The sequence below is a fragment of the Micrasema longulum genome, unplaced genomic scaffold, assembly GCF_059751315.1.
Source record: "Micrasema longulum isolate JH-2025_06_02 unplaced genomic scaffold, ASM5975131v1 h1tg002564l, whole genome shotgun sequence".
Classification (NCBI taxonomy): Eukaryota; Metazoa; Arthropoda; class Insecta; order Trichoptera; family Brachycentridae; genus Micrasema; species Micrasema longulum.
Window position 1 is genome coordinate 62 of NW_028279702.1, and position 26,447 is coordinate 26,508.

Consider the following 26,447-nt stretch of genomic DNA (forward strand, 5'->3'; position numbering starts at 1 on the left):
CTTCGTTGTGCCCCGGTTATCCTAATCAATTTTCTAAACACATGTAGTGTGGTCTCATTTTATTTCTAGAAAAATACCGATTAAAGCTTTTTGCTATTATCCATGATCGTTTCTGGTGGCTTCGAAAGATGATTTCCTATTTTTTTCAGCGAATTAACGATCGATCGATCCCATACGGTAAATAATTCATTTTCCTCTTTTCCTCGATCTTAAAAAGTATCTATGTTTTGCGTACTTCTGGATTAATTTACTTTCTGCAGAAATATACCAAAGCTACCAATTTATAGTTGCCTTTGGCAACTTTTTTTATTAGCAACAAGCAATTTTTCCTTGTATTTGACTATCGCCAAGGAAACTTAGGTGCGGTTTGTAGTGGGCAAGCTGTAATTTATTTAATTAAGCATCAGTTTATCTTTTAAAGTCCCGAGGGCTAAAAAATATTGGCTTACCTTCGGGAATATGATGTCCAAAGGATCCATAATTCCATCCCAATTGACTCCAGAGACCTGGTGCCCCAAACCCATGAAGTATCCACCGAGGAAGACATTGGTGATGTACACTTGGAAGATGATGTTAAGGAAATTGAGCATTTCACAAAAGATGAGCCAAAGAGACCAAGTCCTCGTTATATGGAGTCTGTTGAAGAATTATTGAATTGTATTTATTAGTTTATGATATCACTGCGACATGTTAAACTAGAATAGCCTAATAAATAATTAAAAATTATCAACCATAGAATTAAGAATAGTCCAGAAACCGCGTACGCACATCAAACAGAAGGCGACAAACTACTCATAAATGAGTAGTTTTACGTTTTGACCCATTAGTTTCTTTGTAGACGTCGCTCAGTACGCAATTCCTGATTTGAATTCAACTATGCAGTGTTGTGTCGTTTTAAAGTGTAGAAATACTGCTAGGATCTTAAAGAAACAGGATGGTATCACATTTCACGTGTAATTAGCAAACGAATGTTTAAGTAGCAAATGCATTACTTAAAAATTTAATTATTCTTCCATCTGTAAGATTTTCGAAGAAACAAAGTGGAAATTTCGTTAGTGTTGCCAGGGTTGTAAGTTTTGTTACCCCACTTTGCTCACCTAACAAAAAAACTAATAAAAATTAGACCTCGGATTAAACAACGCCGTAGGGGAGACTTGAACGACATTATTTTTAAAACATCAAATATTATTTTACATGATATAAAAATATCCGTTTTATATAAAATAAAATTCGTTTTACATTATAAGTTCAAATATCATTAATTCAATTACTCTTTTTAAATGACCCTTTACTTATCTACTCTGTTGTTTCAATCAATGTTTCCGCGTGCACAATAAAATTTTAGAGAAATCAACAGATTACTTTTTTTTACCTTATATTTGTGTTATGATAAAAAAAATTCCCATCAAGCAACATTACGCGGCGACATCACGAATGCGCGCGGCGAAAGTAGGCCATAGTGGGGGAATTATTGGACACAGTCCAATGTATTCAAATATGATTCTACGCTCCTTCTGGACTAATTCTAATTCTATGTTATCAACAATATTTTCAGTTAAGCTAGGGTTTCCTAGGACAGCGGTGCCCGTATCTTAACGGCCGTAGTGAACGGTGATGCGGTGGGAAGCCGTCGTAACGCCGTCTAGAGAGTGGTTTCCTAGGAAAATGGTGTTAAATGGTGTTGATAACACCGTTTTCCTAGGAAACCACACTCTAGTCATCGTTACGACGGCTGTCCACCGCATCACCGTTCACTGCGGCCGTTAAAATACGGGCACCGCTGTTCTAGGAAACCCTAGCTTTAGTCGGAATACTTGTTCTCGTAGGCAAGGACTGAATTTCACCACCAAGGAGTTATATAAATTAACATGTAACAACGCAGATGGATAAAATTTTAGACGAAGGAATATATTCCGTTTATCCATATTCCCAGCCTGAATAAAGGCCTTCATATTATCTTCCCTGCTCATACTTTCATTTTCCTTTCCCATTTCAGACTTATATATTCTCTTCCCTGTTCAAACTTCCATATTCTCCTCTCTGTTCAAACTTCCACATTCCCTTCCCTACTCAGACTTCTGTTTTTCCTTCCCTGCTCTGACTTATATATTCTCTTCCCTGTTCAAATCTCCATATTCTGCTCTCGGTTCAGACTTCCATATTCTGCTCTTGGTTCAGACTTTCATATTTCCTTTCCCGCTCATATTTTCCTACTCCCTTTCCTGTTCAGACTTACATATTTATTTATTCATATTTTTCGCTTACAAACTATAATTAATAATAAAAATAATGTGACCTCACTGGGGTTTCCCGTGCCGAGGCCGCTTAGCAATATACTTTTTTAAAATTACATTTGAGAATAAACAAAGAAGACTAACCTAAAAAACAAACATAATTAACATATATTAAGACAGTTTTAAAAACAAGGTATTTATGTACATCTATATTATTTATATTACAAAACACACAATGAAAATAACAAAAACCTAACATAAGCTATACACTTGTGGAGCAGTTGATTCAATATTGGTATGGGCGAATGAGACAATCCATTTTACTTCTACCTAGCTCCACTATATCCATTTTTTATTGCCTTTTTAAACATTTTCTCGTTACTTATTGTTTTAATAGATAGTGGAAGTAGGTTATAGATTTTAATTGAATAATACTTAAAATCCCTTTGTCCGAAAGTGGTATTAGTTTGTATTTGTGTAAGTTGTCTTTGTGTTGAGGATCTAGTGATTATATTATTTGTATGTGATGTATTGTAGGGGTTATGTCTTTCATTTGAGTAAGAGTAGTTTTTGAATATATAAGTGAGTGTTGTTTTAGCGTATAATTGTTTTGGTGTCATAAGTTGTGATTTATGGAATATTTCTTCAGTAGATGTCTGTATCTGGACTCTGAGTATTATTTTAACTATGGATTTTTGTACAACAAATAGACTATTTAAAACTGTGTCACTCGCACCACCCTAACCGATTATACCGTACTCTAAAATTGATTGGCACAGTGCAAATTAGATTCGAACTCAAAATATAGTGAATCAGTTTTATCACTACCATGACAATCATAATAAGGTGTTATTTGTCGTGTTTATAGCATTTAAGCTGGGCTATTACTGGTACCCCCCTTAGGGCCACTATTATTATGGGTAGCTAAAGACGTCATACCTTCACCACGACGGTATGGTTGAAGATAAATTCTATCAAGCGATTACGAAGATACACTACCGACCCACCTTCAAGTTTTGGGTAGGTACATCGATATGTAACAAGGGGAAGCCTATGTCACGGTACACATATCTACGCACCAATGTGACATAAGTAACTTCATAATGACGTCATAGTTAAGGATAAATTCTCCAGAGCGTTTGCGAAAATACACTACCGACTCTCCACCTTCAAGTTTTGATGTAGGTACATCGGTTTTTACCGGCGGGTCTAGTACCCTTCTATATGCACATCTACATCTTACTGTCAAAAAATTTGTTCCATTGACAGTTTTTTCCTTTTTTTTTTAAACATCCAGTGTGTAAAGTAGCCACTTAAACCAGTCAATGACAGGTCATAAGCCCTATAAATGCCTAGACTCCCGTATTCCCTTCGCAAAAATGTTTTCCCTCTCTGTTGCAACAAATGTTCATATAATTGTCAATGAATCACCACACAGAAGCACATTAATACCCCTAATAAAATATTTACATTGAATATTACACACATTTCTGTCTACATTGATAAGACAAGTATAAAATAACTTTTATCTGATTAACCTGAACACATTTGTCACAGTTTTATTGTTTTCTGACACTAATCATACATGTGCAGAAATTCTCATAAAAATATTATTTTTATCATGTCTAAAAAGTACTTGAATTATTACAGAAATAAAACAGAATCATATCCTTCTCGTGAACATGCTAATCACTTTACAATCATTCGTAAAGAAAACATATTAATCATTAACAACTATGTCCAAATATGTTTTTGTAAATACATGATTTCATAGTCTATCGGAGACATACGGAGATGTCAAATCCAACAGTTAGTACATCAAAATATTGATAATATCCATTTTCTTCACGTGTCATGTCGCGTTCCCCTGACGTAGACGACTACTCGGAAGAAAGCTTCCCTATCTTGAGCAGTGCGAAACAGCTCCTCCACAGTTCTAATCCTGTGCCTCGATTATTTATTTATTTATTTTATTTATTCATATTTTTCGCTTACAAACTATAATTAATAATAAAAATAATGTGACCTCACCTGGGGTTCCCCGTGCCGAGGACACTTAACAATTTAGTTTTTTAAATTACATTTGAGAATAAACAAAGAAGACTAGCTTAAAAAACAAACATAATTAACAAATATTCAGACAGTTTTAAAAACAAGGTATTTATCTACATCTATATTATTTATATTACAAAACACACAATGAAAACAACAAAAACCTAACATAAGCTTTACAATTGTGGAGCAGTTCATTCAGTATTGGTATGGGCGAATGAGGCAATCCATTTTACTTCTACCTAGCTCCACTATATCCATTTTTTATAGCCTTTTTAAACATTTTCTCATTACTAATTGCTTTAATAGATAGTGGAAGTAGGTTTTAGATTTTAATTGAATAATACTCAAAATCCCTTTGTCCGAAAGTGGTATTAGTTTGTATTTGGTTAAGTCGTTTATGTGTTGAGGATCTAGTGATTATATTATTTGTATGTGATGTATTGTGGGGGTTATGTCTTTCATTTAAGTAAGAGTTGTTTTTGAATCTATAAGTGAGTATTGTTTTAGCGTAGAATTGTTTTGGTGTCATAAGTTGTGATTTATGGAATATTTCTTCAGTAGATGTCTGTATCGGGACTCTGAGTATTATTTTAATGATGGATTTTTTGTGCAACAAATACACTATTTAAAACTGTGTCACTCGCACCACCCCAACCGATTATACCGTACTTCAAAATTGATTGGCACAATGCAAAATAAATCTTTAAAAGTTCCTGTACATTAATTATATTTCGAATGGTTTTGAATATATACGTTAATTTATGAACGCTATCTTCATCTGTTTATATCGAGACGGTATACTTAACTTTTGTACTATTTGAATCTTACCTCGGTATGTTCTACCTACTTGCCACATACACATTATATGATCGAAACAAGTCAATGAATGACCGCAAACAATAAGTCCGCGTTCCTTACGCCATTAACATTTAAAATAGTTCTTATTTACATTTTAAATAGGCTTCTGTGATAGAAAGTGCCCACGTCAAAGCGATTATAAACTCCAATAAATCCCAATTCAAGCAAAAAATACTCGCTGGAATATGATTTTCATATGACTTTTAACCATTGCCAAAACGATATGCCTAACGATCGTCGGCATTTATCTACTGAGGTAGTACGTAGCGATTACAAAGCCGGCTCTCGATACGTTCTCTCAGAAAGATAGTAAAACAGATGAAAAAAATATAATATCTAAATTATTTTTTTAGTGGTAACTTTCTAACGCCAAGATACCCTTATTTGTTAATAGGACAGAATCTAGCGACATTATTTTCACATCTAGGCGTTCGTTTTATTAAAGCGACAGTTATGTCGGAATTTAATTTGACTTTAAAATTTACTTGTTTCCCTCTCGTATTTTTAAAAGGCTTTTAAGAAAAAAAATACCACCCTCAAAACGTTTAAAATTTTTAATAAATTATAATTGAAGGAAAAATTGCTCGGTGGAACAAAATTTTTGACACTTTTAATGCGTAGATAAACGTATCAAGGGGTTCTAGACCCGTCGGTATAAACCGATGTACCCACATCAAAACTTGATGGGGGGGATCGGTAGTGTATCTTAGTAGTCAATCGGGAGACTTTTATCTTCAACTATGACGTCACACTTCAGTGTGCGATGTCATTTTAGAGCGTAGATATGTGTACCGTGACGCACGCTTTCCCATGTTTCATATCGATGTACCTACCCAAAACTTGAAGGCGGAGGGTCGGTAGTATATATTTATAGTCGTTAGAGGGAATTTATCTTCATCTATACCGTCAAGGTGAAGGTATGACGTCGTTATCTTCCCATCGTAATCGAGGCCCTGATTCACTATCGGATGTTTCAAAGACAGGAAAGCTGTTATCTTCCGAGCCCTCTACTACCCTCCATCTACCCAAACTGAAGAATAGTATATTCAGCACCTCTCAACACATGGCCGGAATATGAAATCTTACGGAGAGTTTTACCATGAAGAGAGGGGGGGGTAAAGAGAGAAGGAAACAGGGAGAAGAAAGAAAAAACTCAAATATTTAGGAAGTGACAAAATTCAAAGTATCTTCGTCGGTAACCGGTAATTGAACATGTTTAGATTTTTAAAAATGTAAACATATTGACAATATTTTGAGTTTGTCCAAATTTTTGTAGACAAGGACTGGATTCAACTCCCTGGGGAGCTGTTTATATTAACATATTACAACAGACATGAAGAACATTTAAGAGAAGGTAACATAGAAGTCTAGGCATCTACAGGTATTATGACCTGTCATTGGCTGGTTTAAGTGGCCACTTTACACACTGTGTAACATTCACCATTCTGCCCATATTTGAACATCTATTTATATATTTGGATAATTTATATAGTGCCGTTTTTGTGAAAATCACCTCAAGGGCGCTGTACAATAAATAAATATCCCACCACGTCTTGCAGCTACAGAGCGCATGGATGGTTGGGATTCTTGTTCCTCGTCTCCAATTGTGATATACAGGAGCTAGATTACAGCACGACTTGCACCTACAGAGCGCATAGACAGTAAGAAATCTAGCCCTTATTTACATTTTTTATTTGACAAAGTTTAGAGATTTTGTGATATTTAAAAAAAATATAAAAAATCAATTTATAAAAATAGAAGTTAGATTACAAGTCTTGCAGCTACTGAGCGCATGGACGGTTGTTCTATGTTGGTCTATGTTCCTTCAATTCTTTCATCTGTTGATGTTTGTGAAGTTAAAGAGTTGAAACCTTTATTTATGCGGGTGAGATTCATCTATTTGAATTATATCACCTATTACTAGGCAACGCCTGAAAATCTTATTTTTTCAATTTCTATACGTCTTCGTGGACCAGGTGGATTTATCAACAATATTTTGAGTTTGTCCACATTTTTGTAGACAAGGACTGGATTCAACTCCCAGGGGAGCTGTTTATATTGATATATTACAACAGGGATGAAGAACATTTAAGAGAAGATAAAGGGTAAATGTTACACAGTGTTTAAAGTGGCCACTTAAACCAGCCAATGACAGGTCATAAGCCCTGTAAATGCCCAGACTTCCATATTCCCTTATTTAAGGTATTCTCCATCCCTGTTATAATTTGTTAATCTTAATGACTCCCGAGGGGGTGAAATCCAATCTTTTGTCTACGAACATTTGGACAAACTCAAATATTGTAATTATTGTCTAGTTTTAAATATCGTATCCATCTCACTTCACACCTTCCATAACAAAATTTTACTAATTAGCTCCATATGTTTAGATTCAATATTGAGTAAACACTGTTAAAAATAAAATTGGAGAAGATTCATTGCTAATTTATACATTTATAAAGAAGCTTGTGTGGCTATGAAGCCGGTCGGAAGAAAAAAAATGGGTTGAAAGCAAACTTGTTTTATATTTATTTATTTTTAATTGTTTTAATCTTCTACTGAATGTGTTATATAATTTTTTAAAATAATAACAAACATACATTAATAAAACCTTAGTAATGTATGTTTGTTTTTAAATAATTCAACCAAATATATAAGTTTTGTAAAAGGCAATTTTGCCGTATATATTATTAAAATAAATAAATAAAAAATAATAATAATAAAAAAATAAAAAAAATAAAAATTAAATAAAATAAAATATAAAAAAACAAAATAAATAAATAACAAAAAAGGAAAATAAAATAAAATAAAATAAAATAAAATAAATTAAAATAAAATAAAATAAAATAAAATTATATGCTTTTAGTTTAATCATTCATGAAGTAAGATACAAAAATGTGTTTTTAGTATTTAGGTCATAAATTTTAATTTTGAAGTTACTAGTTGTAGTAATTACCGCACGACTATAATACAGTCATTATACCAAAATACGTTTTGAATATGGTGACGCAGAAAACTGAATTAATTATTAAATTCACGGGTATTTCAATAATTTTACTATAAATATAATAGATCTGTTCTGTAAATTTTACCTTGTCAAGAAGTCAATTCTGATGGTTGACATTTTTGCTTTCACAGTTTCCTTAGACGGTACAATTTTTCCATTCACTTCGAAATCCTGATCAGCGTAGGATAGTGAAGCCATCTGCAGACCATCCACCAGCGCTTGGATCCTCCCTCCTGATGATCAACAAAAATAGCAAGCTGTTGAAACAGCATGTCAACGTTCTTGTACGCGCATATATTTCTTGATCATAACATAAATAGAGCAACAATATTTTGAGTTTGTCCAAAGTTTTGTAGATAAGGACTGAATCCAACTCCCCGGGGAGCTGTTAATATTAACATATTACAACAGAGATGAAGAACATTTTGGAAAAGGGAATATAGAAGTCTGAATGTTACACAGTGTGTAAAATAGCCACTTAAACCAGCTAATGACAGGTAATAGGACCTGTAGATACGTAAACCTTGAAGAAGGAGCTTGCTTGCTTTGAAACCGGTAGATGGAAAAGAAAATTGTATTTAAAAGCAAAGTTGTTTTATTTATTTAATTATTTAATAGTTTATCGGGACAAATTTGTTTTAATACTTTATGCTTCTATTCTTATAATGTATTAATATTGCATTAAAATAAAAAAATATAATGCCAAGTTTCTTGAAAATGTATGAAAAAAAAGTATACAAATTACAACTGAGATGGATAACCTTTTAGCGAAGGAAATATGGAAATCTAGGTATTTACAGGGCTTATGACCTGTCGTTGGCTATTTTAACTGGCTATTTTACACACTTGTAATATTCGCCATTTTGCAGATTTTTTAAAATCCATATTCACAGCCAACGACAGGTCATAAGCCCTGTAAATGCCAAGACATCTGTATTCTCTTCTCGAAAATTTTCTCCATCTCCGTAGCATTTTTTAAATCTTAATGACTCCCTAGGGGGTAAAATCCAGTCTTTTGCCTACAAACATTTGGACAATCTCAAAATATTGTAATAAAATGTATACATTTTAATAAAAACGAACCATTTTGAATGACGTCACTAGTTTACATGAATTAACCAATGATAAGAGAGTTGTGAACGATTTCCGGGTTACGGTAAGAAAACAGACCATTTGGCAGAACTGAACGAAAAAAAGCGGAAGAGAACTTGAGACGTCACACGCGGAGTCATTTCGGAAAAATGAAACTTAAAAAATCATCATCGTCACTCCCTTTCCGCACATGATGATGCAGAGGGCATGAGAAGATGTATGTAATAGAAGAAGCGAGGCCTGTGTACAATGACAGAGTGATGCGGCGTTCTATCCTCTGTGTCTGCCCCTAACCCGAAATGGTGGAACGTAAAGAGACAGGCATTTTATTATATTTGCATTGCGGAGAAACGTCTAAAAGTTTATTTATTTACCTTCCAGTTTTCTCCACAGTTTGTGCGGCAGGTAAAACATGATTGCCTGTCCAAACAGCATGAACGGAACCCATTGGTAGTACGCGTGATGCTTCAGCTCATCATTATCGCTGGAAGGTCCGACTCCAGCGTGAGGAATGTACCCTGACTGGAGCATTGATTCATTGTAGTGCCTGATCTGAAAATGAACCAATAGTATAACCTTATAATTTTTATTTTTATTTATTAAGGAAAAACAACAGTTGTTATACAGGATGTTCTTTAAACCCTGTCACATCCGAAACCACGATGATCAGTATGAGCAAGAAGACATATTGCCACATAAAAATACTTTTTTAGAATTAATAAAATTTAAAAAAATAAAACAAAAAAGCTAATGGTTGCTTACTTCTGCTGGGGTGAAACGAGGAGGTAGAGGGGGGAATCTGACACTGCGCCGTGCTCCCCTTACTTCTCCCCTGCAGAAGTAAGGAACCATTTGTTTTTTTTAATATTTTCATTTTTAAAAAAAATCTTTGTTTTAAATATTTTTTTTAATATGCTATTATGTCTTCTTGCCCATACTGATCATCGTGGTTTCGGATGTGACTGGGTTTAAAGAACACCCTGTATAAGAATACAAAATATAAAAAATAGTACACACATCCAGTTAAAGTTTTTCACAAATATAATGAGAGAACATGTTACACAGAAAAGAGAAAAATAATATATTATAAAAGACATGAGAAAAAAAAGAGCTCTTAAGAAGGTTAAGGGATGAGGAAATAGAGTGGAGGAGTGGAGGAGAGGGATTTTCATAATATAGTTGACCAATTCAAAATGTTGATATTATAATAAAATAAACATAATTCTTTAAGTTCCTTTGAACATAAACTTATTACACACTGACAAATGTTTCATTTTACAGTGTTCCAAAAGGTTTTTTTTGAAGTTACAAAATTTTGTATTAAAAATATCTAAATGGGGACAAAGTAAATTAAATTTGGAGCCGCTACGATAAATAAACGCGTTTTGAATATTTTTTTTCTTGGGCAATGAATTTTAAAAAAAAAGAACTTGTCGCGTTGACTTTACGGGACAATTGATTGATTGTTTACTATATTAGTTTTATATCACCCGTCGATGGAAGGAGTGCTCTTCCGAAACTATAGTAGTGTTCTTGTAAAAGAATAAAAATTGTGTAACACTAATAACAAAGTTTTATTTTCATAATAATTTATAATGAAGTGTTACGAAGTGAATTCCGATTCAATTTAAAACAATAATTCTTACTAGATGTAATTTTTTTTATTTTAAATAAAATTAAAATTTAAAATAAAAAATAGTGAAAAAAAATACAAAAGGAAATCATGAAGTCTGGCGTGTATTAATTAAATTTTGTATATATATGTGTGTATGTATATGTATATATAAATATGTGTATACTAGTAAGTTTATATTTTATTTGTCTGTTCTTTCTTTTAATTTGTAAATAATTATTATGTATGAAAATATAATTGCCTAGCTTGGAACGGGGTTTGTATCATTGTTAGCTGGGCAAAGTGTACAAAAAAATGTATGTAATATTATAAAATGTATGAATAAATAAATAAAATAAAATAAATAAAAACAGTTTTGTTTTTAAAAAATTACAACAGGGATGGAGAATACCTTAAATAAGGGAATATGGAAGTCAAGGCATTTACAGGGCTTATGACCTGTCATTGGCTGGTTTAAGTGTCAACTTTACACACTGTGCAACATGCACCATTTTGCCCATGTTTGAACATCCATATTTCTTCAATTCTTATTTTCTTATACATCTTCTCAAGTTTTGTTTTTAATTACTTGTTTTTTTCTACCGATCTTTATTAAGGAGAAATTAACGAATTTACCTTGATAAAGAAGCTTGTATAGTTTTGAAACCGGTCGGTAGAAAAAAATAAATAAAAAAGAAGATTTATTTAACTTTTTGTGCATAATGTTAATTGTACATTGACAGGCTTATTGCTAAATGGCAATTTCTTTTAACCACCAATAAAATAAAAGTATAAATTTTATAATTCAAGTTGCAAAACACATTCAATAGAAAATATTTTTAAAAAGCTTAAGATATACAAAAATACAAATAATTTTATTTGATAAAATAAATAACCACAGAGTTAGTGCTTCTAATATAAAATTTTAATTGTATTTTAATATAAATTATCTTATACTATTACTTGACGAGAAAAGGGAATAAATAGGAAAGAGAAAAGAAGAAGAGATTAAGGAAGAGAAAGGAGATGTTTCTTCAGACGTGATTTAAACAGAGATACTGTAACATCTTTGATGGATGGGAGATGATTCCACAGTCGAGCCGCATGGACACCATTATATAAGAGAAGAAAGAGGAAATGTGGGTGGGTATTAAGAGAGTGCTTTGAGAATTAAAACGAAGAGGTAAACCATGATTTGATAAGCGTTGAATTTTTCCACAGAGGTATATAGGAGCGTTAGAACTATGAAGTACAATAAACAGAAGTTTGAGAAAGTGATAGTCTCTCCGCTGTCTAATTTTGTGCCATTTCAGTTGCCTACATAATCAAAAACGTGTTCATATTTCCTAAGACCAAAAATATACCTTATGCATTTATTCTGAAGTCGTTCAAATTTTTTGAGTTGCTCACAGCTTAAATCAGTCATGAAAACATCAGCGTAACCCAGAATAGGCAGTAGTAATACTTGGACGAGTGAGCATTTAGTGAACATAATTTGTATTTTAGATGGGTTTATAAGTTGACCATACTATTTTGTTCATGTTGACACACTATTAAGTTTATGAGACATCGGTTTTGTTGCTTCACTGATGCTTTCAGATCTGCAATGAAGATATAGTTGTAAATCATCTGCATAGAGATGATATGAACAATTAAGACATTCTGCTATCGGATTGATAAATAGTAGTGGTGTTAAAACTCCACCTTGAGGTACTCCAGCGACAATATCAACCCATTCTGATTGATGATCTGGTGTATTGATGCATTGTTGTCTAGATCGTAAATACGCTGCGTATATTTAGCTCTATCTCTTTCTTAAAGTACAAATCAACGAGTTAAATACCACAGTAAATGTGCTGGTGAAGAAGCAAAAGGTATTGATGACATGTTCCGGCACCCCGCTGTCCACGATACACCTGATGTGCTCGCCGATGTACTCCCTGGAGCAGACGAGGATGGTGCACAGGACAAGGATGACGAAGGACACGCGGTAGTGGAGCCAGAACACCAGGTTGTCTATGGACGCCTTCCCGGGCTTGATCTTCACGTGGTTCCCGAGCACGGAGAAGCTGGCCAACATCTGGAGAAAAAAATATCATAATTAGCATATCCTTACCACTTAATCGTTCTTATATTATTATTTTTTACAACATACATAAGAGGTAAAACAGAGTTTTAAAAAAATAAAGAGTAATAACATAGCAATGAATACATTTAAACATTAAAAATAGTAAACAAAAAAATCCCACAAAGGCGGCCTGTTCGTGGGTATACAAGAAACGTTTATGAATTTTTGCTCATATAATAAATAGAATATAGGCAGAATGGTGAATGTTACACAGTGTGTAAAGTGGCCACTTAAACCAGCCATTGACAGGTCATAAGCCCTGTAGATGCCTAGACTTCTATATTACCTTATCTTAAATGTTCTTCATCTCTGTTGTAATATGTTAATTTAAACAAACTCAAAATATTGTTTAAAAAAATTAATTAAATTGTTTTTTTTATGTTATTCTTGCATTAACGCAATACACCAGGACTTACTAAATACATATTTTTTGTAAATGAATTATTTTTAAAATTATTTAAAAAACGTTAGGTATTAATGAAATAGATAATTATGTAGTAGTCAACAATGCGCTATGAAGGTTATAACCACACCTTGCCGTACCCAAAATAATGATGATTTTCTATAATCAAGGCGATTGATTATACCCAATAATGACTGTGACGACACTCGTAAACGGACTGATAAAATCATCAGCTTCGTAAAATGGTTCAAAATACACTGATTAATTCAATCGTAATAAAACAAAGATTAAAATAATCGAACATGTCATAAAGAATGCAATTGAAAATAAAAAATTCCCAGTATTACCAAAATACCAGTCATTGGCTGGTTTAAGTGGTTTAATGACTCTCTAGGGGGTGAAATCCAGTTTTTTGTCTACTTGGATAAACTCAAAATATTGAAATCGAACCAACTGGTCCAAGAAGACGTTCAAAAATTGAATCCAGGCGTTGCCTAGTACGAGAAATAATTTAATCAGATGAACCTTTTGCAACAATAAAGCTTCCAGCTTGGAGAATCCTTGTAAATAGACTTCTCCTTGGCGAATTTAAATATATTTTTTATATAGCGGACAATTACATTATTTGCCCCAAAACTGCCAATGTGAGCTAGTGGATTATGCAGCCAAGAATCTATTAAATGCACTCGAACCAGAGAAAATCAATATATAGAAACACTGACTAACTTGGTGTTGAGTCTTCTTCTTTGTCGGCGATCAGCTCACGCGCTAACGGGAAAACTGGTGATCGGGAAAACTGCATACACACAATTGTCTGGAGTCTGGAGGCGGCGCGGCGGATGATGATTGATGGCGATAGATGATAAAAATGTTCGCGGCGTTATATTGACTTTTACGGCGAAAAAGGCGAAATACTTTCAACAATTAGAAAAGCGTGCGCACATAGCTCGTTGAAAAAAGCGAAGAATGGCGCGGAGGACGAGCAGGGTTACCAACCAACAAATGTCCCGTCAGGCGTGGCAACTTCACAAATCAAAATTAGCCAGTATCTACTTACATACGATTCTTCTGGCTAAAATACATTGAAACAAATTATCGGCTTATCGGCACAGCTCTTTAACATGCCTAGACTTCCATACTCTCAGAAATGTTTTCCCTCTCATTGCCACAAATTTAGATTAACAAATTACAACAGGGTTGGAAAATACCTTAAATAAGGGAATATGGCAGTCTAGGTATTTACAGGTCTTATGACCTATCATTGTAAGTGTAACATTCACCATTTTGCCTTTGTTTGAACATCCATATTTCTTCAATTCTTCCATTTGTTGATTTTAGAGAAGTTAAAGAGCTGAAACCTTTATTGTTGCGAAGAGATTCATCTGACTGAATTGTTTTACATACTAGGCAACGCCCGAAAACAATTTTTCAATTTTTAAACTTCTTCTTGGACCAGTTGGTTTCATTACAATATTTGAGTTTGTCCAAATGTCCATAGACCAGTCTTTTGTCCAGTCTAGTCCAAAATCCAGTCTTTTGTCTATGAACATTTGGACAAACTCAAACATTTTAGTGAAGCAGATGTATGTTACCCAGACGCTGACTCCGAATGGCTTGATAAGTTGGAACGATTGCAAAATGTTTGTATATGTTATATCTTTAATCTTTGCAAATTCGACCACACAACCGAATATCACACGCAACTACACTGGCTCAGTATCAGGCATAGAAGAAATATTCACATTCTATTACTTCTTCACAATATTTTAAATAATCCCACTTCACCTGTTTATCTGAGAGAGCAAGAGCTCGGAAGACCAACCTCCATCACAACACGGACTATCTCTTCGTTTTAATAACGAGAGAACCCATTAAATACCCTTTCATCGCTCTAATGTTCATGCCTCCTCTTTCACAGTAGTAACTGCTCGATTAATCTACCCACTAATTAATTTATTTACATATTTGCCCAGTGGGCATTTGGACATATTTAAACATAGAAAATTAAATAAACAAAAAAAGACACGATGATATACAATAGACTTGGTGGGAGTGGAAGCGAGAGAGAGGTGTTTATAATTGAATTTGATTCAGTGATCGTATGAAAGAAGACAACTTGTTATCAAAGAAATCAAGACTGGTATGTTTGTTGGCAGACCTACGAATTCTGGGCATAGGGGATGAAAACCATAGTTAGTTCTAAAGTTATCGGCATGAAAGAGTAAGTTTTGTGTGATGCTAACCTCTCTAAAGACGCCTCTTCTTTATTTACATTTAAGCCAAGATTGAAATGTCACTATCTAAATATTTAAATTGATCCTTTATCCTTCTTCTTTCCTTCCTGTCCTCTCTCCTCTATTCATAGTATAATGTTTATTTTTTAATTTTTAAGTATTTTTTTTAGTTCATCTTTGTTTTTAATTTTGTATAAAATTATAAGTTTCAATATGTCCACGTACTTGTAATTTTCTCAAACTAAACAGTTTGGGTATGTAGGAAGAAATTTCCTCAAGGCAATATGCCCGTCCTTACATGTATATTTATTGAATATGTATATAAAGTGTTAAATAAATAAATAATATTCACCGCACGCTCATGTTATCTGCATGTCCCTAAATTAGTTTTTTTACGAAAACTCCTTGGGAATATTATATGAAATTATGTATAATACGTTTTTTATTTAAATAAAATAAAATAAAATTAATCTACTTCATACATTTTTATCAAATTTCTTCTTTAAAATTTCATAACCTTGATTCATTAGCATATTATTTTTGATCAGATTCTGCTTAACAAACTTGTAAATAATAAATTTGATTCCCCAGAACTCAATCATCTACTTGCTTACCGTGTCCGCTTCAGACCAACTAGACTGTCTGATATTTTCTTTATTCGTAATATTAAAACTAATCATCGGAAACATTCTACGATCCCTCGTATATGTGAAGCATTTAACAAGAATTTTAAGAGTCTTGTTATATTTAACACTCCATGCAATACGTACAGAAGAGAACTAATAAGCTTGATTCAGAATAACGGAGAATAGACGTTTTGTCTCTTTTCTAATCAAATGCAAATTTCCACTCCTATTTTCCTTCTTCCATCCTTCACTACTCCTCATCAATATCCTTCTTTTCCTTCCCACTATCTCCTTGTTTTGTCCATTTTTTGTGAATACATATAATTGGATGGCAGGCCCTACTATGTATACATTTTATATAGTATTTTAAAATATTAATTCAACCTGTACATCTGTTTGTATTCGCAATAAATAAAATAAAATAATAAATCAAAATTCATATAGGATGTGATATTTCCCTAATGTACACGTGGCTATTTCTTACCCTATCTAATGCGGCCATAAGTAATTAAACTTGAAACTTACACAATACATGCAGAGCGCAAATATTATTGTTTAAATGATCAATTGTTACTTACTTTTCTGATCGTCATTAGTGATTATTCATGTCTTTATTTCCAAAGGCGTTTTGATACAAATTAGAGTGAACAACACTGCTTATCGTTAAATAAATTATTCAATATTCATTGCCACCATTTTTCTGTTCAAATAAGGGTACAACTGATGCAGATCAGTGCCACATAATCATCATTTCTCTAACCACACTCAGTGGTGCATAAGACACAGCAATTGAACACATATTGACTAAAATTGAGACCTTAAAAATTGTGCACAAAATAACACTGGGAAACATACAAGACGACGACATAATATTAGTCAAAAATGCTGACATACATAAATATAACACCAGACAACAAAAACACTATCATATTGAAAAAGCAAAGACAAACACAGGACAGTCAAAAATACTACATAATGGACTTAAACACTACAACGACCTACCTTACTACTTGAAAACTTTTAATGGAGACAAATTTAAAATCAATCTGAAAAGGACATGATGATTGAACTAACTAGACTAGACGAGACAATATTAAATTTCTAATGTAACCCTAACGGGTTTTTTAAAATTGTAAATAAATAAAAAAAAATAAAAAAATAACACTTTAAAATACCTAAATTTTGTAAACGGGGTCTAGAATTCCAATCGTCTATGCGCTTAGTAGCTGCAAGGCGTGTTGTAATCTTACTCCTTTTTATTATTCATATTATTTTATTTTTTTTATACACTAAATTCATTTGTCAATTTTTAAAATGTGCAAATGGGGGCTAAATTTCTAACCGTCCATGCGCTCTGTAGCTGCAAGACGTCCTGTAATCTAGCTCCTATCTGTTATAATTTTTGATTGATCTTAATTAAAAACGAGGAACTAGAATCCCAACCGTCCACGCGCTCTGTAGCTGCAAGACGTACTGGGATATTTATTAATTGTACAGCGCCCTTGAGGTGATTTTCACAAAAATGGCGCTTTATAAATTATCCAACTATATTTATGTATATATACATTGGACTAAAAAGTAACGCACTTCATAAAACGCATCTTCATAATTATCACCATCGTAAAGCTAGGGTTTCCTAGGATAGCGGTGCCCGTATTTTAACGGCCGTAGTGAACGGTGATGCAGTGGACAGCCGTCGTAACGTCGACTAGAGAGTGGTTTCCTAAGGAAACGGTGTTGAATGGTGTTGATAACACCGTTTTCCTATGAAACATTTTTTTTACATTTACATTTTTTTTTGCACCACAACAGGCCAGGAGGCCTAATTACAGTGGTGAATTACATCACAAAGCACCCAGGCTTGAGAAAAATCACATTTTAATTTTTGTGTTCTCACCGGGAATCGAACCCGGAACCTTCCGTGTGTGAGTCAAGCGTCTTGACCACTACACCACGGAGGCCGCCGCAGAAACCACACTCTAGTCACCGTTAAGCTAGGGTTTCCTAGGACAGCGGTGCCCGTATCTTAACGGCCGTAGTGAACGGTGATGCGGTGGAAAGCCGTCGTAGTGGTGACTAGAGAGTGGTTTTATTTTTTAACGGTGTTATCAACACCATTTTTATAGAATACCACTCTCTAGTCACCGTTACGACGGCTGTCAACCGCGTTAATGTTCACTACGGCCGTTAAAATACGGGCACCGCTGTCCTAGGAAACCCGAGCTTTACGACGGCTGTCCACTGCATCACCGTTCACTACGGCCGTTAAAATACGGGCACCGCTGTCCTAGGAAACCCTAGCTTAAGACTCTTATCCGCGCCCGATGAATGCATAGGTAAACATCATTAGAAGGAAGAATATGGTATTTTCTCGTTTTTTATTTTTTTCATTATTAAATAAACAAAAAATACGATGGTTGCAGTATTATTTTTTTTTTGTGCGACGATGAAAAAAATTTCTACGAAGGTGTAAAATATGCATATTTTGAAAACGAGATGATACGCGCCCCGTGTGACAAACGGCACATACGGCGTTTTGGCGCCAAATTTGTTCGCAACGTTTATTAGAAACGCAGTCGACGGTCATAACGCGTGACGTCAAAATGACGTGATGCCAACTGCGAGCCGTTTTGTATGTGCTTATTTTCAAACCCGAAAATTATTTATGAAAACTTGTTATAATTGTAAATACATTGATAGTTATATTACAAGAATCGTAAAAATTCGCCTAAACACGTATTTTTTTAAAAATACATATTTGAACTCCTGTATTTAGTAGCCTTACGTGTCATGTACAAGGCTAAGGTACTCGGAAAAAATCGTTTTTGTTTGTCTTGGAAATGGGATGTTCGATCACTGATTTTGGTTTATTACCTTTATGAGTCTAATCACCATTGTTGCCAAGTTCAAGAACAATGGCGCGTGATAACTACTTTTAACTACAGTGTGGATATCTGTTTAGGATATTCCATCTTTCCTGCATTCTGCTTCAAGATTATGGCGTTGTAAACTGAAAAATGGGCACTGAAATGACAGATGTTCGATACTCTGTAAAGAAATATCATCGCATGGACAATATTCATCATTCCTTAATTTAAACCTAATTAGGCAACTTCTCATAGCTGCGTGTCCGGTAAAAAATTGGGTCGTTTCGAAAGTACTTTGGTGATGACGACGGAAGTTTGCTGCATCAGCCAGCGTTGGGTTTAGTGATTTTACCTGTAGAAGAAGCGCGGTAATGATCCTCCCAACGCTGATGCGTATTTTGTTTTAAACAGCGTTTAGCAAAGCTAAGGGAAAATTCTGAGAAGAAGGGTGCCGTTATTTTACAAGTTGCGGCTCTTGCTTGTTCATCTGCTCTCTCATTTCCCACGATACCAGCATGTCCTCTTATCCAGCATATTTGAATAATCATCCCTCTGATTTTTAGATGCTTAATTTTACTCGGAATATCTAAACACGTATTAATTTCATCGTTATTCCCGAATAGTAATATTGTTATTCATATATAGGCATAATGGTGAATGTTACACAGTGTGTAAAGCGGTCACTTAAATCAAACATTAAGAGGTCATAAGCCCTGTAGATGCCTAGGCTTCTATATTCCCTTCTCAAAGGTGCTCTTCTTCTCTGTTGAAATATATATGTTGGGATCAATTTGGATAATTTTCATGTTTAAAAAAAATTACTTTTACTTAACTCTACCGTCGCATTTGCCTATTTGAGGTAATGGGTTCGATTCCTAGCAAGGTCGACATGAAATATTGACAGTCCCTGGATTTGTACTTGAAACATAAGACTGATCACCTCACCTTCAAATAAAACATTTAAACGTTTTTTTTTAGAAATATTTGCGTTCTTATGATTTACCCAAATATTTCATTTTGAGGGCCATTTTCAGCGAGTTGTAAATAACTCACAATTATAAAATGTGAATCAAGTTGAGGTAGAGCGGGATTTAATCCACGGACCTTGGAGATGTGAATCCGAGACACTAGGCAAGGGACCACAACCCGATTCAAAGATCGCAATACGCTCTATTTGGTGTATAAATGCAGTGTCTTATGCATCATAAGGTGCTTGAAAGGGGAGTATAGTGATGATTTCATTAAGACATAGAGACAATGTAATGCATTGAAGATGTTAGGATTTGTTCTGCGTACTGCCAGGGTTTTCGAAATACCCGCGTACTGAGAACTCTTTACAACTCCTTGGTGCGAAGTAGATTCGAGAGGGCTCGATGATTTGGGGGCCACATGAACTGAAGTACTCTCTTATGATAGAGAAAATCCAAAATTAGTTTCTGAGATATCTCTACATGAGAGAGTGTGGGTATTATGCTCGGCTCTACTCGACCGAGTTTCTCCAGGGTATGCTCGGCTACAACAGTTTAGAGACTAGAAGGAATGTGTATTTGACTACACATTTTTATCGATTGTTGCGCGGTATGGTCGATAATCCTGAGATTATGATGAGCATTGGTTTGTATGTTTCTGATAATTACTAGCGTCAGCATAGATTGTTTCGTATTCCGATATACAGAACCAATCTGCCGATGGTTATGCCTGTTGGAAGGGCTGCCCCTGTACTGAACAACATCGCTCTGGATGTTGATCTGTCCCATGTATCTGAAGGGGTTTTCCGGAGCAGGATTCTCCTACTATTTTGACAACAGTCTCTTTACATATTTTTTGTCTTTTCATAAAATGTACGTATTAAATTTTAGTTTGTAATGTGTGCATTATTTAAAATAAATTAATTGAATAGATATTATAATTTTGACTTTTGAACATTGGGTTATTGTCAAACAGCAATTACTTCCAACCAATACAATTAAATAGGCAATACTTTTAGTTTCAATCATCATCATCATTCCATGCCCGCTCCCTATAGAGTCTCCAGGCATCTCTGTCGGCTGCCAGCTCCTATGCGTCCCCTCAATTCTGGTTCCCTTGGCTCTGACATAAACTGCCGACGAACAGTCAACAGCAGACGTCCAGGGCCGGCAATCTGAACGCAATTGGGTTCGAAGAGATCACTCTATTAGCGAGTATTGAATACGTAATACGCGTTAAAAATGCGTTTTCTACGCGCGCTTTTGCGTTCAGAATATCACCCCAGGGCCGTGATTATAAACGCTATCTTCATCGGTACATATCGAGAAGGCATAAACTAACATCGATATTAATGTAAGAAAATCTGTATATTCGTATGAAAAGTGTAAACATATTCTATTTTTCATACAGAAAATTTAAGTTTACTTTGTAGATAAAATTGAAGATAAATTTTAACTTCCCATATTAGAATACGGACCCTGGGCCCCGATTACAATGGGAAGTCAACAGAGTTGTCTTCGACAGTCTATAAAGAAAAACCGATATTTGTGTACGAAAATAAGTATATTTGCATGAACATTTCAAGGTTTTTCGTCGGTAACCTATAATTGAACATGTTTAGATTAAAAAGTTGTATGCATATTCTGCTTTTCATACAGAAAACTTAGTTTAACTTTGTAGATAAAATTGAAGATAAATGTTAACTTCCCATTGTAATCGGGGCCCTCAATAGCTCAATCACAAATAAGTATCGACATGCTTAAAAACATACTAAGCATTTGACTGATCACAATGAACAATAATGAACATGCTTAAGTTATCGCAGTCAAAAGTCAACGCGTGTGACGGTTTTTTTTTTTTCTTTCTCGTAAATTAATACAGTTCATTGACGAAAAATTGGCATTTACTATAAAAAATAATACAATTTATTTACAATTACTATGGCGACTACTTTTCTTGACATTTGGCTTGCCAACCGCCGGCTAAATGCAATAAATAGCATGGTAAATAATAAATTAATAAATAGCAATAGCAGTTTTGGAATATTTTCCATATTTACACCGGTGAAATTCAAATATGTGATTGCGCAGCAGGATTATACGTCGCGAAACGTAAATATTTTGACATTTAATATTAATTAGGTGTTCACAGATGTTCCATTGTGATCTCGAATTGGTGAGAAATTGTTATCACGTCGCTTATCAGCACGTCGATAGTTATTTGTGATTAAGCCACTAAGAGCCTTAACCACGCTTGCCTACTTTACAAGGCGTCCGGTTCTCGACGTTCTGAGCGTCCACTGCTGACTGTTCGTCTGCAGTTTATGTCAGACTTCGGGACGAGAACCTGACTTGGGAGGACGCAAAGGAGTTGGCAGCCGGTAGAGATGTACGGAGGCTCTTTGTGGATACCATATGCTCCAACCAAGGGGAGCGGACATGGAATTATGATGATAAAATCAAACACAACGTCTTTTAGAGCAGAAATTTTTCTTTCGAATGGGGTAGAACCTTTACTAATTTGTTTCACTTTGGGTGCTCATTTTTAAAATTGAAAACGGACGCAGCTGATGATAACAATTAATATATTATATTCCATTACCTTGATTCAAATTTCCGACGTTCGCGAAAGTCCGCTTGAGACCTGTTCACTGATGCACCGAACGGAATTTTGGATGTCACAAACACGCCACTAACTTTATTAGTTTGACAGATGAGAGCGCTTTGACAGCTGTATCGAGATCGTGTATCTTCGGCAAACTCCGCTCATACAGTGAATTTGTCGCCTGCATGGTAGATTGGCAAATCACAGGATGATTCAAAAGTAACTTAACGAATAAAAAAATATCAATTGATTTTCTGCGAATTTTCTCTATTTATCATTATATCCGTATTTGAACCATATGGCGGTGGTCGGCCTCGTGATGTAGTGGTCAGCGCGTTTGCCTCCCATGCAAGACGTCTCTGGTTTGATTCCCAACGTAGTTGATGTGAAATATTGATTTAAAACGGTGTTTAAACACTTCAACACATAGTCCCTGAACCGGCACCTGATGCGTAAGACTAATCGTCTTACCTTCATGCACAAAAAAACTAATTTCGATGCGATTGGTGTACCAATGCAGTGCCATATTCACCATTAGGTGCGGAAAGGGAATTAATCAGTCTCATCATACTCTTCAGCAAATATTTAGACCTAGTAAAATACGAAGAACTTTTTACGAGCATAGAAGGCAATATACAAGTCTTGGCATCTACAGGGCTTGTGACCTGTCATGAGCTGGTTTGAGAAGTGGCCACTCAACACGCTGCGTAACATTCACCGGTCTACCTATGTTTCTTCTATATTCCTTCAATTCCTCCATCTGTTGATCTTTTTGAAGTCAAAGAGCTGAAACCTTTATTGATGCGGGTGACATTCTGGCCGAATTATTTCACCTACATACTAGGCAACGTTTGAAAATATGGACCAGCTGGTTTTTTGGGCAATATTTTGATTCTAGACTATACATAGACCCAAAATATTAATGGTATTATACAGTTTTTAGTTGCCCTGTAAGCGAAATAATAAATTAATAAAACAAACAAATTACAATGAAGGTATTTTTCGTTTTTGATAACCACGTGAAGAAGTGTGAATTTTTCTTGGAAACATATCATTTTCCTGCCATTATTAGTAACAACAAATTTAACGAGTATGTGTTAAATATTACACAATATTTACTTCTTAACAATGAGCATTTTGCTTTCATTCAAAAAATTCCCCGGTATTTGCTGCGTCCTGTTTCTAAATATTAAAAAAAATGCAATTCTGCGAGTGATATTTACGCTGAGATTGATGTACCAATGCAGTACCCCATTTTTTAATTAATTTATTGGTTTATACATACATTGTTACAAAAATGACACAAAAAACCCTCGGGCAAATTCTGCTTGCACTAGGAGTAGGCTCAGTATATGAAGGGTCGGCAAGCCAGAAATATTAGTATACCTAATGTTGCAATCGGTTCCTATATGGGCAAATGCCTGTTCTGAGTAACCGATTTGTTGCGGCAAATATGGTTTTCGAATATGTTTCCTATAAATAAAAATAATATTGAAGAAATACAAAAACAGTTATAGCCCAAAACAGAAGAAAAAAAAAAAGTAAAGTTTACATTAAATGTAAAAATACAATTAAATATATAGCATACATACATACTTACACATACATACATACATATATACGCACATATACATACATATATATATACACACATACATACATAATATATATGCACATGCAAAAATACAATAAATTCATAAATGATTCAATGGGATAGCATAATATTTAGATTACTATCCTCAATACATTCTCAGATTCCTTACTTCCAATGTCTGTCAACCAAAATGTTAATTTTTTTTTCAGTACTGATGGTTTATCAGATTTCCAAAATATGCACCGTTAGGAGCGGAAATTGAATGATGATGACGACGTGTGAAATAGAACCAAAACACTGGGCGAGTATTTTCGACAAGGAAAACGGAGCGGATTTTAATCGCCCTCTTTGCGAATATTTGGATAATTTTTATAGCGCAATTATTGCGAAATCCACCGCAAAGGCGATGTACAGTAAATAAATATCCCAGCTCATCTGCAGCTACAGTGGTCGGGATTCTAGTTCCACGTCTCTAATTAGGATCTATTACAATTATAGTCTAGGGTTTATAGGGTTTCCGTGAGTAGTTCTTGCCCTCCTAGCCCAGGTCTATAAAGAGCCTGGTTACTGTGTGGAAGGCTCAAGTTTACAGTTTGCTAAATCTCCCCCTCCAAGCCCAAAACCGTAAAATATCGGGTTATTAGATAGGGGGCGAGCTCTTTAACATCGTCAGGTTTTACCAGCGGTCCCCCGACGATGAGCTCTTTTTTATGATGTAAAGCATCATATTTACATGGAATATGTATGGGTGTTTCCTCATCTGCACCGCAGAACCTAAATCTAGAAGTTTCGGAAAGGTTCATTCTAGCAAGGTGTCTGTTCAATCTGCAGTACCCTGGGCGGGCTCTAGTGATAACCCTCACTTGACGAGGCTGATCTTTATTAGGTCAAAAGCAAAACTTTGCGAGTACCCTTATATCAGCTACTTCGCATGGTGCTGACCAGGCACTTTTTGCCGGAGCATTATACTCTGCTTCCTCCAGCAGTCCATGACCTAAGCTAACTACGAAGAGCAACTCATGATAGGGTTCAGAGCCTATTAGGGCTGTCTCAGCTCCCAGCGTTGCCAATTAATCAGCTGCCTCGTTACCGTCGATGTTCGTTCAGGTACCCAAATCAACGTCACACTGTTACACTTAACGACACAATTAAGCACCCGTTGGCACTTTAAGGTTAATTTAGTATTGATCACAACAGAGTTCAGTGCTTTTAGAGCAGCTTGACTGTCTGAGAGAAGATATATTCATTTGTTTTTGTATTGTCTTTGCAAATTTTCATGTGCCCAGGCATAAATGGCATATAGTTCCGTTTGGAAGACAGTGGGATAGAGCCCTAGGCTAATGGAGAACCTTTTAGTGGGTAGATACTTATTTATTAATTTATTTCTGTAGTTTCTACTCGCGGGTGAACATTTCACTCATTAAAAGGCGATTAGTCGGCGTCATGGTGTACTGGTTCGTGCGTTTACCTGCCAATAAATATATATATTTTAATATTACTGCATGATGCGATATAAATCAAACCACCCTATGTTATTTTATCGGGCCGGGTGGATTTTTGCTGTGGTGTGAAAGCATCCATCTACAATAAAAGATGTTTCGTCTCGGAGTAATGTGGGAAACTTTAGCCCTACGGGAAATTGGATACAAAAATGTTTTCTTAGCCGTGGTAAAAATTAGAGCATTAAATTGTACCACAAAGTTTCTTAAAAAACTACTTTGGACGGCTCACTGGTTTATACGAATCAATCAATGATAAGAGAGCTATGAAAGTTATCCGTTTACTTACCGTCAGTGGACCAATCGGCAGAAATGACCGAGAGTAAGCGAAAGAGAACCTCTGGCGTCACATGCGGAGTAGTTTCAGCAATACAAAACTTAAAAAATCGTAGCGCTGATAATACGATACATATATTTTTCATAAAGGCTTAGTTTAATAGTATATTAACAAATAAAAAAAACTACGAAATTTCCTCATTCTACCGCATGGAACAAAGGCGTTACTATTTTTTTATTTAGACGTGTTACGGACGGTTTTAATCTGCGCTTGCAATTTTCGACCTGAGTACCTACGACCCGTCATATTGCTGTAAACTGCAACTAACTTCGTGGTTGACAATCATAGAATGGTTTTTAACCATAGGGACGACTCTATTAACTAGTGGCGT

General features: G+C 34.8%; 1 protein-coding gene across 1 annotated transcript in view; it reads right to left on the reverse strand.

The window, feature by feature from the left end:
- Nucleotides 1-392: 392 nt before the first annotated feature.
- LOC148271955 (innexin inx7-like) overlaps nt 393-26,447 on the reverse strand; it is a 54,661-nt gene continuing 28,606 nt past the window's right edge. The window contains exons 2-5 of the mRNA XM_088240705.1: nt 12,699-12,935; nt 9,618-9,795; nt 8,237-8,384; nt 393-636 (exon numbers count right to left, since the gene is read on the reverse strand). Of these exons, the coding sequence (XP_088096831.1) occupies nt 393-636; nt 8,237-8,384; nt 9,618-9,795; nt 12,699-12,935 (807 nt within the window). The remainder of the gene's footprint in view (nt 637-8,236; nt 8,385-9,617; nt 9,796-12,698; nt 12,936-26,447) is intronic.